The 14,733-nt window shown below is 33.5% G+C and overlaps 1 protein-coding gene across 3 annotated transcripts in view; it reads right to left on the bottom strand.

Annotated features, from left to right (window-relative positions):
- PKN2 (protein kinase N2) overlaps positions 1-14,733 on the bottom strand; it is a 146,060-nt gene that overhangs the window by 101,292 nt on the left and 30,035 nt on the right. For 2 of the 3 annotated variants that reach the window (XM_059925786.1, XM_059925777.1), the window contains exon 2: positions 6,042-6,342. The exons of the other annotated variant lie outside the window; for it this stretch is intronic. In XM_059925786.1, the coding sequence (XP_059781769.1) occupies positions 6,042-6,342 (301 nt within the window). The remainder of the gene's footprint in view (positions 1-6,041; positions 6,343-14,733) is intronic. 3 annotated transcript variants of the gene reach the window in all.

Raw genomic sequence — 14,733 nt, 5'->3', positions numbered from 1 at the left:
TAGTGGGATTGCTGGGTCATATGGTAGTTCTATTTTTAGTTTTTTAAGGAACCTCCATACTGTTCTCCGTAGTGGCTGTTATCAACTTACATTCCCACCAACAGTGCAAAAGTGTTCCCTTTCCTCCACACCCTCTCCAGCATTTATTGTTTGTAGCTTTTTTGACGATGGCCATTCTGACCGGTGTGAGGTGATACCTTGTTGTAGTTTTGATTTGCATCGCTCTAATAATTAGTGATGTTACGCATCTTTTCATGCGCCTCTTGGCCATCTGTATGTCTTTTTTGGTGAAATATCTGTTTAGGTCTTCTGCCCATTTTTTAATTGGGTTGTTTGTTTTTTTGATATTGAGCTCCATGAGCTGCTTGTATATTTGGGAGATTAATCCTTTGTCAGTTGCTTCGTTTGCAAATATTTTCTCCCATTCTGAGGGTTGTCTTTTTGTTTTGTTTATGGTTTCCTTTGCTATGCAAAAGCTTTCAAGTTTAATTAGGTCCCATTTGTTTATTTTTGCTTTTAGTTTCATTACTCTAGGAGGTGGGTCAAAAAAGATCTTGCTGTGGTTTATGTCAAAGAGTGTTTTACTCTAAGAGTTTTACAGTGTCTGTTCTTACATTTAGGTCTTTAATCCATTTTGAGTTTATTTTTGTGTATGGTGTTAGGGAGTGTTCTAATTTCATTCTTTACATGTAGCTGTCCAGTTTTCCCAGCACCACTTATTGAAGAGGCTGTCTTTTCTCCATTGCATGTTCTTGCCTCCTTTGTCATAAATTAGGTGACCATATGTGTGTGGGTTAATCTACAGAGTCAATGCAATCCCTATCAAACCACCAACGGCATTCTTCACAGAATTAGAACAAAAAATTTTACAATTTGTATGGAAACACAAAAGACCGCGAATAGCCAAAGCAATCTTGAGAAAGAAAAACAGAGTTGGAGGAATCAGGTTCCCCAACTTCAAACTATACTACAAAGCTACAGTAATCAAGACAGTATGGTACTGGCACAAAAACAGAAATACAGATCAATGTTACATTACATCTTAATGTTTAAAAACTGCATATTGCATATCTCTGGTAGGAAAGACTTCTTCATTCTGTACACAACTCTGTACCTAGGGCATGCACAGTTCTTTCATAAATTCTCCTTAAGATGGTGCTACTTTATTTTTCTTCTTTCCTCCTCCTAATTACAATAATATATATCATCAACCACTATACACCTGTTAGACTGGTTAAAAAATACATTAACAATACCAAGTGCTGGAGGAGATGTGGAACAATTTGAACTCTCATATATTGCTGGTGAGAATGAAAAATAATATAGCCACTCTGGAAAACATTTTGGCAGTTTCTTATAATGTTAAACATATTCTAACATACGACTTAGGAATCACACTTCCAAGTGTTTACCAAGGTGAACTGAAAACATGTTCACACAAAAACCTGTTAATGGGTAGTTACAGCAGCTTTACTGATAACTGCCAAAAACTGGAAAACAACCCTAATGTTCTTGGTGAAGGAATGGATAAGTAAATTGTGGTATATCTATACAGTGGACTACCACTCAGCAATAAAAAAGAATAAACTATTTATTGATAAATGCAACAACCTGGATGAATCTCAAAAAGCAATATGCTGAGTGAAAGAAGTCAGTCTCAAAAGGTTATAAACTTTATGGTTCCATTTACATGTTATTCTTGAAAAGCAAACTATAAGTGACAGAGAACAGACCAGTGGTTGCCAGGGGATATGGAATAGGAAGAGGGTGTGACTACAAAGGGATAGTACTGTTCCTTTTCCTGATTGTGGTGGTGTTTAGATGAACCTATATGTATATTAAAATTCATGGAATGATGTACCCAAAAAGAATCAGTTTTACTGTGTATTAATTTAAAAAAAAATATATCAAAGAATTCAAGTATTATGTGTATATGAATCATTTAATTTCATGATTTTAAAGATGAGAAAACAAACCCAGGGGCATTAAAAGTGCCTTGTTAATTAACAATCACAGTTACCTACCTAACAGCAATCCTTTACTTAAGAGTATACAACTTAATACAAAATATGCTTACCTCAAAATGAGAAATTCAATCAGAAATAAGGAGTATGTAGAAACTGCATAATAAACCAGGCCACACAGATTTTAATAAATATAAAATTCAACTATAATTTCTATGCTACATTTAGGTGGATAGGCCAATAATAAAAAGAAATTTAAATTCTCACTTCTACTCATTCAAGAAAGACTTCATAAACTACATTTTAGTCATTAAGAAGACTCCCTCAATATAGATATATCTCTGGGATTTAGAAGAATTTCCAAGGTTAACTCCAAAAAATTCCAGGGAATTCCCTGGTGGTCCATTAGTTAGGACTGTGCGCTTCTACTGCAGGAGGCACGGGTTCGATCCCTGGTCAGGAAACTAAGATTCCACATGCTGTGTGGTGCAGCCAAAACAAACAAACAAACAAAAACAAAACAAAAAAACCACACACAAAATTCCAACACTATTAGTTCTATACTAAATCAATATTTTCTTTCTGAACACTCTATATATTTAAGAAAATATTCACTACCTCAAAAGGTAAAAATCAATCTAAGCTTGGTGGGGTCTGAGAAAATGGAAATGGGAAGAGGTACAAGAGAAGGAAGTAAGATAAAAACAGAGGTAATTACACTATACAAATTATTAGTTATACCTAATAAAATATGAGAAATATTCTTGTCCTCTTCTTTAGGGATGATATAGGAGTCCAAAGATTCAGAAAATTAGTTCTTTCTTAAATATTTCCTTTCAGAGTCTCAGGTATCAACTAAGGCTTAGACTACTAATCCACTTTACAGAGCTCCAATAACTTTTTTCACAAGGTGCATTCAGCCTCATTTTATAATATGTTTATAATTTCCATGTGGGAATAATAATAATACTCCATGAGACTATTCTTGAAGTATATGGAAGGTGAACAGGAAGCTTAGAGTATCATGAGCATGAAGAGAACATCAAACAGTCCCAAATGATCTGATCTTGACATTATAATAAGCAACATTTCAGAGAGTTTTACAGCTAAAAGTCTGAAAGTTCATCTGATAAAAGTCCTTATTTTACAAATTAGAACCTAATGGTTAACAGCTAATTATTGCAGAAGTGAGTTAAGAACAGGCCTCCTAACTGCTTACATGGTAATCATATATACAATGCAAATTTAAATTCTGTCCCTCTTTCCTTGAATCATTCATTCTGCTTACATACCCCCAAGACAACAGGAATTAGCCGAATACTTCTGCACATACTTATTAATCTACATACTGTAGAGAACTGAAAGCAAAATGCTAGGCCCTTGACCTTTTATGTCAGATCTAATCAAATTAAATGATTTTGCCTACTTTAGTACACAATGTAAAACATAAAATTTTATGGCAATGTGACCTAAAATTAACGTTGAACTACCTTTAACCCTCTGTGTTGTTGTTTCATTTTAATGCAGTCAAATAAGTAGTATGAGAAAAAAAAAAAACCCAAAAAACAACTTATTACTAAGATGTGTGAATATGCCATTTGCAAAGAGAACTGTTTTTTTAATATATTCAAATTTTAACCAACTTGTCAAGTTCATTCCAAACAAACTGAAGTATTAAGAAGTCACAGTAGAAAGTTATATTTCATGTAACATTCGCCCTGCAGTTATCTGATAAGTCAATAACAGCAAAGAAAGTTTCTGGAATTATTTCTCCTAAAACTTTTATTTAAGGCTTTATTTCCCAAGTATTAAATATTTAAAGTACCATGATAAATTACGCTTTGGTATTAATTACAAAAACTAATACAAGGTTTTTATTTGCTGGGATTTTTTTTTTTTGAGATATAATACTCTCAACTAAATACCTACTCTCAACTAAATACCTACTATACTCCAGGCTTTATGATAAACCTTGAAAATAAATGAATGAAAACATGGTCCTGTCCTCAAGGATCATACAGTTTAGTAAGTGATATAAAAATGTACAGAAATAAATTGTAATACAACAATGAGTGGACAAAGTAGAATAGAGAAGATAATCAGAGAAAGTCAAGGAAGGTTTCACAGAGATATCCAAATTGGCTTTTGAGGTAGAAAAGGAATTTGACAGCAGGACTAAAAGGTCATTTCTTTATAGGAAACTCTAGGAAAGACAAATCTAATCTAAAGTGATAGAAGGCGGACCAGTGGTTACCTAAAGCCAGGGATGGGGATTGGAGATTGACTGGAAGTATGTATACAAGAGAACTGAAGTGATGGTCAGGATCCCTAGTTGTAGTGATGATTACCTGGGTATATACATTTGTTAAAACTCATCAAATCATATACTTAAAATATGTGCATTTTATCATATGTAATTTATATACTTCAGTAAAGTTAATTTTTTACAAGGGGCTGGGGAAACCAAATGGGCTACTCTTTGGGTGGCAAAAACACTTCTATATTCCAATTACAAGGTAGTTATTGGTATTCTGTGATTATCAAAAATGTTTTCTCTAAACTGAGTTTAAAGCTCCAGCACAGTTTCTTATTTTAGACCTCTCCTAAAAAAGTAATGGGCAAAGAATGTAGAGCTCGGCAGAGTTCCAACAGAATAGGCTATATCTAAGTTTATATGATATTGCTAAAGAAAAAGCATTTCATAATACAAATTTCCATTTCTAATGTAATTACTGAATTTGTGGGTAAGAAAATACTAGATTGAAGAGTTCTTTAGCTAGTTTTGTAATTCTGGGCAAATTAATTTACATCTTTGGGATTATTTCAGCTCTAAAATAAGAAGGCTGGTTTCTTTATGATTTCTTTCACTTCTAAGATTTAATTATTCTTACAAGATTGAAATCTCTACATAGACAGTCTCCAATGGAAACCCCTAAGGTAAGTCCCAGATGTTGAAAGTAATGCATTAAAACAAGCTCTATAAGTACACTGAATATCAGAAGCATTGTACACAACTTTTAAGATTGGAAATTTGTGGTTCTTGGTCAAATTTATGTACTTTCTTAAGCAAATGTAATTTTACTTATATCTGTTTTTTCTTGTCTAATCATACAGGTTCTTCTAAAACTTCTGTGGTGCTAGATACATCATTCTGAGTATACCACTCCTTATCTTTGCAAATGCAGAAATTAAGGATTTAGACATTAAATAACTAGCTCAAAATATCCTCTTTGCAAAGACAAAACTATTAGATCAAATGTGTCTTATATGATTTGTTAAGTAAAAAGGTTTAGAAAGAATATACATATGAATGGATGGACATTGATACAAATATAGAATTTTTTTTTCTGGAAGGACATAACAACAAAAAACTTAGTAATGCTACCTTTAGGGAGTGGGCCTAGAGTGGATAGAGGTCATTTTTCTATTTTTACTTTCTGTACCATTGAAAAATTTCCAACATGAACATCTGTTAATTCTACTGTTTAAAAATTATGCTCTTAGGTTGGACTTATAGGTTGTATTTTCCTTTCATTTTCAATACTGGAGAAAAAAAAAAAAGTAATGTTTGGCTTTTTAAATTTTCTTCTTTTTTAAACAAAATGCCTGGTAGTGTAGTTGTTAATTCAGTTGCTTAGACCTCAAAGAACAAAGGTCACAGGTTTGATTAACTATATTTGCAAAAAATAAAAATATCCCTTGGTCATAGAATGCATTTTTAACTTTAAAAAGTCATCTGGCAAACTCGTGCTGCTGATCTCAAGGATGAATCAGGTAAGAGCATGTGGTTGACTCAATACAAAACATAAATACTGGAAAATAACTTTAAGTAATGTCTTAGTGACAGAGGGTAAGAGAGTAGACAGAGAATTACTCATCTCTAAGTAAACGTTTTAATTTTCATATTCATCAACTCACTGCATCTTCTGAATAGAATATAAATAAGACCTTAACTGTAGGAGAAAATACAGTCCCTGTCCTTTCAAAAAAACTAAAGACTATAAATGTCACAAATATTATTATTTTTTAAATAATACATTTCTTATTAGTATACTATATAAACATCAAATAAAATACCTGTAACATCTTCTGGATCTGATACAACAATATGTGCATTTAGTTCCTGTAGCTTGTGATGCAATTCTTCTAATTTTTTATTTGATTTTTTCAAAATGTTGTCCACATAAGCCAAACTTTTTTTATCTGTTGTGACTTTCCTCAGATTTTCAGCTCCTTCTTTGATTTTCAGTTCTTTTCTTATTTCTCTCTTAATTCGATCCTTGATATCATCCAATTTCTGTTGCACCATTGTATCTGAAAAGTCTAATTTTTGAACAGCACTCACATTCTCATAAAAGGGAAGACTTCGGGAATCTCCCTACAGAAAAAAAATAAACACACAAATGTGGGAGTTTAGGAAAGTTAGCTGCTCAGTAAAATATGCCATATAAGAATACAACTGTACTTAAAGCAATTCTTCAAAAACTCTGCCCACTCACTAAATAGCATTACCTGACAAATTTATATTAAAATAAACACATCTATACACAAAGACATCTTTGGGCTGTATAAACAGACAATGAATTTTTGATATTCCATGAACCCAAGTTAGATTCCAAAACCTACACTGTGAATCTTGAACAAGTTATTTAACCTTTCAAATACTCAGCCAAATCGTGTAAAATCTAAATAATAATATTAGGCACTTTTCAGAGATAATGTGCTAATTCAAAATATTGTATGTGAAGCTCCAAATATAATTCTTGGCCCACTATAGTCACTTAATAAGTGAAGATTATTATTAAATTCCATAGGTGAGATAAAATTCTATTTTATCTTCTATAAGAACCTCTTAAATATAAACTAATATTGGCAAAAATAAAATAAAATTATATCCTTATGACCACTTTTTAGTTAAGCAATTAAATGCATTAGGGCTTGGGAAGACTAATTTCAGAATTCTATTCATATATTTCATGACTATCTATCCCAATTGATAATTTGGTTGACTGACTACATAAACATCACTACTAAAAGATGTCTAAATTATGTCCTACTGACAGAAGCTAATAGAGTACACAGTATCAGTTATTCATCTTAAAATGAAAATCAAATCAGGTAAGCACATCTAATCTACATTTAAAACAGGCAAAGTTATGTTCTGGCTATTTGTATATCATTCACTATTTTAAACTCCATTACTACAATACTACTGGTTTTTAAATTTTTAATTTCTGAAACACAAGAAACTAGAGTTAACTTTTGCCTTTGGGAAGAGGAATCGAGCTTGTGAAGGACACAGAAAAGAGATTTATATTTCACTGTGCACCCTTTATGTATCTTTTGAACCACAGACCTAAGTAATTAAAAGATTTTCTTTAACTTCTTTGGGAATTCATCACACCCATAAAGTAAGTTCTATTTAAATACTTGGTGCAAATACTCTTTATGTCTAATTCTTCACCTCTGAAAAACATGTATTTTGCAAAACAGTGAGTTAATGGATGGGAAGATACAGGATTTAGTCTTGGCATTGGTACCAATTTACCTGGTGCCAACAGGCATACTATGCAAAAAATGAAGTAGTTGATGTATAAATTTGTTCTTAACCTTTTTAGGGCCAACAACCCCTTTGAAACTGACAAAAAAAGAGTAGAACAAAGAAAATTTCATGTTTGTATGTACTATTTCCAGGTACCATAGATCTTAGATTAAGAATTCCTGAAATTGGTGATCTACACCTATTGGCCTTAAATGTCTGATTCTTATCTATACGAACATAGAATGATCTCCTATCTGGGCCAAAATAATGTCGAGGCTTTTCACTATTTATAATGGACTATAAGTCCTATCAATCCATTTATTCAGTTTCCAAAGTTTATAAATCCACCTTTGTCTGGTTATCAAAAACATATGACTATTGTCAAAAGATAAAATCCCAAATTTCTATTGTCTAGCTTCAGGTAAAGGGAACGGAGGCAAACAATTCTTAAATGAGAAAGCTTTAGCTAAATGCATTCCTCTAGATATTTTTATTTCTATCTTTATAAACTTAGAAAACACTACATGAATTGCTTTCACAAATCTGTACTTTAATATTAGGTAGTAAGCCAGAACGTTAAGTGTCTCAGTAATTTTTTCTTTATGATGCATAGGCTAAAAGAAATACCTAACAATTCCATTTATTAAGTAGTAAGGTCCAAATAACTTAATCAATACTTATAACAACTTAGTAGCTATTTGAAATAATACAAATTGAAAGAAAATTACATTTGTATTTCATTCTTTAATAGCCACAGTTACTTATTAATGGGATATATGTCTGCTATTGGGTACTTCACAATTTCTCAAAACTTGAAATCAGTTGGACATTCCCACCTTCATCCTATTCTGCCAGTACAAGGGGGTTGTAGAATATCCTTAATATTGAAACTTTACTGACTCTAGTTAGTCCACATGGTATCCAACAAATGGTGTCACTGTGTTTCCCTGAAATTTTAAAAATATACTGCAGCATCCTGAGAGCTTGCTGAGGCACTCCAGAGAGCCTTGTTGCAGAGCTTGAAAATCATGGTACTAATATTTAAAGGCTGCTAAAAACAAAACAAAACAAACAAAAACAACCACCAAAAAGCAGTTACCCTTGGCTACTTCAACTCCCACTTTTCAACTTGCTCCCTAAATGCCGATCATATCAAATTACAGAAATTTACTGCCAGAGACAATCTCTTTTGGCTCAGCTACTATGCATGCTGCACCTTTGGGATGCATCATTTTCCCTTCTTTCTTCAACTATCTCTTCCTAGTCCTTTCTTTTCTTAGTTAACTTTTACTTTGTTTCAAAGTTTACCACAATTTTTTCCCCAGGAAAGAATTTCCTGCCTATGCCCTCTCTAAGAATTTAGATTAAATGCCTCTCTCCTGTGTGCTCTGATAATGTGGACTTTATTTAAACAAGTATTCCTTTCCTTATCTGACAACTCCAAAGACTGTGAGCAATTTGAGGGCAGAGCTTATGCCTGGCAGAGTGGTTCTGTTTTGTTTTCTTAATGATTTGATTACATTATTTAATATTCTTCTTTTAGAATTCAGGAAAATCTATCACTGCTAAGGAAGTCATGCTTTCCTCTTTCTGGTAAAGAGAACTCATACTCCAGGAAGCTCTAAGGCAAAACTGATATTCAATCATAGCAACTATACTGGCTAAAATAGATATTAGATATAAATCATATGTGGTTAGCATGTTTGCTTCCTCTTCCTAAAAGGCCTGAATTTTTACTCCCATCTTTTGTTGTGACGTGGTTCAAATACCTTTTGGAAAGGAGGAGATACATAAACCATAATCAATAACTTAAGATAAACTATGCCCCCTGACAGCAGATAGGAAAGGTTACAGTACTTTCTATTACTCCTTTCCTAAAAATTTTAGTTGCAATAAACTGTGAAAGTTATTGGAAAATATAATTTTCTTGCATTTGGAACAACTGAAATGAGATATTCCATCTATTAAATTATGTCCCTACCCTAAAAAAAAATAAGAGCAATTATACCATAAATGGAATCAGTACTAGGCAATGTAATAATATTCTTGACCCAGTAAAATAAATCAGCCTCAGGAAAAAAAAAATAGCTGTTTAAGCAGTGAAAATCTTCAGTGATAATCTCTGTCTCAGTAGGTTCTACTAGAGGCAGTAGTAACATTATAGTAATTTATGTTTACAAGCTTTACCCTTTCATCCACCATTCAACTCTTTGTACTCTATAATAAAGTTCACACCTCCCCCAAAAGTAAACCGTAGATACCTTTTCTCATGTTTTCAAAACGAAGCAAAGTTAGATCCAACCTCTAATCACAAACTCCCTTTTAAATTCATTAATATGCTCAGAAAGAGATAAAAATAAGAAAGGAAAAAAACACAAAAGTAATCCTAAACATAAAACTAAACTAGTAGTATTCATGATCCTCTACCAATCATATATACACAAAAGAAATCCCATTAATTCTCAAACCTTTTATCACTGAAATCAACAAGCTTAGTTAGCCACTCCATTCTAGTCAAATTAATCTAACATTTTGCTGTTATATTCTCTTACCCCTGTCTTTCTTTCTCATACCCTATTCCTTTCACTATCAATCTAAATCCACCATCATGTTTAAAAATATTTCAACTCTTTCATGATTAATCCTACCTATTTTTAATGTATTTTATATCATCTATATCCTTAATTCAGTCTTTCAAAGCAGATGGGCCAAATCCAAAAACAAGGAAACCATTAGTGAAATTAATACACTCAGGATTTATAGTAGTACAATCGAAATGATTTTTAGGTTAAGTAGATTTCGAGTAGCTAAATAAATAAAAGAAGGAATAGAGACTTCAATGAGTAAGAAACAAAGAGTAAAAATTAGAGTTCAAAGGAACCAAAATAAATTAAAAACTCAGTGGACGGGTAAAATAGCAGATTAGACCAAGCTAATGAATTAGTATCCTGGCAGATAGATAACTTGAGGGAATTACTCTGAATTCATCATACAGCGATAATGAGAAATTTAAAGGCATGGAAGAAAGAATGAGAGGATCCAAGATCCACGTAGTAAGAGCTCCAGAAAAACAGAATAAAGACAATGGGGGAGAAGCGCTACATGAAGAGATAAATGGATGAGAATATTCCAGAGTTAAAGCATGATATATCCTTAGACTGGAAGGTCATACCAAGTTGCAAATAAGATAAATGGAAATAACGCAGCAACTACAAAGTAAACAGAGAGAAAAAGCATTTTTATCTACAAACGAATGATAATTAGATCAACAGAAAACTATTCTTTAATAACAACAGAGGCTCCAAACTATCAAACTGCTACAGGATTTTCAGCCTTTATCTTCATATATTGCTAAGGCTTTCTCCAAAATTAAAAAAATTTAAAAACCAGCTGCTTCAAACTATTAACATTCTTGGGGAAATGACAGATGAACTAACCCAGTGCCCATGTTACACTTACATCATTCCCCTGCTTACTTTCATGTATATGTTCACTTCTATTGAAGAAAAAAAACTTGTGCTATGGCAGAAGAAACTGTACCATTTTTACCTCTTAAACTGACAGAGAGTTTTCTAATCATAATGTTGGCAATAATCCAGATGTAAGCTGTAAAACTTTATAAAAGTTGGAACTATGTAACAAGAATCTTTAAAATAGTGATTCCCTTTGGCCCAGTAATTCTAATTCTAGAAATGTAAACTAATAAGATAATTAGGAATTATTACTATATAGAATGGTAAATACAATACTTTTTAAAATAATATATGCTGGGCACAGACAGACTCCCTTACAAAACTTACAAGTAGCAGGGCTTTAAACCAACTTATAGAAAAGAGAAAGTTCAGGATATAAGTGTCACAACAAAAGAATTTCAAACAGTCTAGGGAATAAGGAAAGGTTTCTTTTATTTATACTCTTTATTATTCGTCAGCAGTATGTCCAGCTCAATGTATTGCTACTATGTACACAGTTTTATTTCAAATTATGTTTAAAATAAGAATGGACAAAAAAAGACTGGGAGGAAAGAGATTAAAATATTAACAATAATTATCTCTGGGTAAAAAATCTAAGAAGATTTTTATTTTGTTCTTCCAAGTTTTCCATATTTTCTCAATTTTTTTTTTTTAGCAATTAATATATACTGCCTAATAGGAGGGAATTACATTTTTTAAAGACATTAAAAGTAACTTTCACTTTATTTCAATTTTGGCAAATGCAAAAGCTTATAATGATACTTTACACTCTACAGTATATTTGCTATTATTTAACTAGGTTATTTCGAGTCAATACAATTCTACTGCAAAGGATGAGACTACACATTCCACTCATTATAACTAGACCACGTCATATGCCAGTCAAGTATTCCAAGTATGCAAATGTGTTAATACATATTTGATAAATACAACTATTTTTATTTTATGAAATAATGAAATTCTGATCTGTAGAATAAAATATAAATTGACATTTTCTATTTACTACATTTCAACAAACTCACAGTGAAGTTAAGAAAAACACTAAAATAAGAACAGGATCAGATTCAAAGAACGAAATGAAGAAAATAGTCTGTCACTTATGACCAAGTACTTCATTTAGGGAGAGACAGGAAAGGATGTTTACTTCTCACTGGCCAAGTTCCCAGAAAAGAAGTGAAAAAGCTGTTACTTTCTCTATATTATAGAAATATAAAACAGTCTGACCTGATAGATGACAAGAAATGTTAGAGCACCCATAAAAACTCACTGGGTACAATGATGCATATACTGCTTAGCTAGAAGGAATTTCAAAGATCAAGTAGCGTAACTCCTTTGATTTTAGTTTTGAGGAAAGCAGGTTCAAAGCAGCTATGCAACTTGCCTAAGGTCACAAAGAAAAGTCAGTGACCTGGCTGGGTTTAGCATACTAGTCTCCTGACTCCTAGTTTGGTGCTCTTTTACTCCATACCACCTTCTTATCCATTTCCCTTTATTTGAACTACACCTTGACCTAATTGATTTGCATTAATTAAGGGATATTATGTGTCTTAATTCAGGGGTACTGGCAGGACATATTTCCTCTTATTCTCTCATATCACCCTAATCCAACCTTCTGTGTCTAAGGGGAGAATGCTCTCACCAGAAAGCAAGAAACCAGTTCTTACACCAGCTCTCTGTCACTAGCTATGCAACCCAAGCATGTTATTCCATCTCTGTACCTGTTTGCCCATCTGCAAAATTATGTTTGGTTCTCCCACCTTTTAGTTTCTTTAAAATTTCTTTATTCAAAATATTCACTGAATGCTAGGTAATGGAAATGACACAATCCTGCTTTCTTTCAGGTATTCAATTTACTAAAGAAGACAGACATGAAAGCCAAACAAAATCTGAAGAAGCAGTAAAGCTTCACACAAATGTAGGCTATTGTGTGTGTGTGTGTTTGTGCATGTGTCTTAACAGAAAGCTCAGTTAGAATGTAGTATGATGGAAAGAACTAAGTATTTGGAGTCAGACTGGCCATGTATAAATTCTGATACTGCAACCATGTTAAAGCTTTAATTTCTTTTTTCTGTAAAAGGGAATTATTACAACTACCTTGACTGTATTATTTCTAAGTCTCACAATGGCTATGCCTAGGAATAAGAAGTATGCTTTCATAGCAATAGTATAGTTCCTGGCACATAGTACTGAGAGATAGTGCTGGGTGCCTACATAATGTCCAGCCTACCCCTTTTCCTCACTAAGGAAATCTCCATTTTGGTAGATGCAACAAAGTGCTGAGATAAAATTCTCACTTCACCAGACTCCCTTGCAGCTAGAAGTAGTTACATGACAATTCCTGGCAAAGGGAAGCCCAGGATTTTGGGGAAAGCTTCCAATTTTCCCTTTGTTTTTGCCTAGAATGCAGACCCAAAGCCTAAAGGTGTAATAGGCAAATAGGACAGAAACAACAAGGATGACAAAGCGGAGTGGAAGAGCCTAGGACCCCAATGGCTTTACTGAACTGCTACACAAGTCCTAGACTGCCTACTTTGGACTTCTTGTCTCAGATGAACTATAAATCCCTCTCTCACTAAGGATCATATAGGGCCTTGTAGGCCAATATAAAGACTGGCTTTTATTCTGAATGAAATGGTGTAGGGCTTAGGGAGAGAAGTGATGTTGTAAGACCTCCTGTGTTAACAGATTTGAGGGGGCAGGGAAAACTGCTATGAAGCTATGGTAGATTGTTACTAAATGGACTCAAATGAATCTTGCTTTCCTATGTTCATATTGTCATGTAGCCTCCTTCCACACTGACTCAAAGCTAGCCTTCTGACTTACTCTGATTAATAGTGTAATGGAAGTGACGTTCTGATGATGGGCAGGGAGCTTCAAGAAGAGGCCTCAAGAGGACTCATAGCTTCTGTCTTCCTTCTTGAAAACTCAACTACTATTTAAAGAAGTCCAGATTATTCTGCTAGAGAGAGAGGACCCTGGAGGATGAGAGAGACCATGTGGAGAGAGGCCATGTGGAAGAGAACCAAAGCACTCCAGCTGTCTCATCCATTCCAGCTGAGGCACCAGACTCGTGAGGAAGGCCACAGTGGACATTCCAGTCCAGCTTAGCCACCAGCTGAATGCAGCTGCATAAGTGAGCACAGGCAAGACTAGCAGAAGAAACACCTCTTATACCCACAGAATTCTGAGATGAGTTTTTTACACTACCATAGACATATGATACAGAGGCTACTGCAGCAATCCAGGCAAGATAGCTCTTAGAGCCATAATGATAGCTCTAAGCAGTCTCTTCAATTTTGATTATTAATTACTTTTTGTTGACTCTCAATAGATAAAAAGTAGGGATGGGGGTGTTAATAACATTATCATTATGTTAAAAAGAAAAAACAATTTTCCTTTTCTTTCCCACTTTATACCTCTCCATCCCAACACTTTGAGAAGATGTAGATAGAGACAACAATCCTCTTCTTAAAAAACAAAACAAAACATAAAGTCATTACTTTTAAAAACAGACTTGCTTAAAAAAAAAGCCTTGTTTCTCCACCATTCCTGTCACAAAACTAAGCCTAAGGTGCATGTGGGTGAGAGTATTCAATCCTCAGATTTAGTGATTGGTTTAGGAATAGTCATGTGGTTGAAATAGGCCCTTTCCAATGCCCTTTCCAGGGATTGATATGGAAATCCCACTCCTAAGCACAGGAGCTGCAAAGACAACACAAATCTGAAGCTACTGATGAAAGAAGTGCTTTTCTTA

The sequence above is a fragment of the Balaenoptera ricei genome, chromosome 1, assembly GCF_028023285.1.
Source record: "Balaenoptera ricei isolate mBalRic1 chromosome 1, mBalRic1.hap2, whole genome shotgun sequence".
NCBI classification, from domain to species: Eukaryota; Metazoa; Chordata; class Mammalia; order Artiodactyla; family Balaenopteridae; genus Balaenoptera; species Balaenoptera ricei.
Note: the sequence above shows the minus strand (reverse complement) of the source record. Positions and strands in the feature narration are given on the sequence as shown.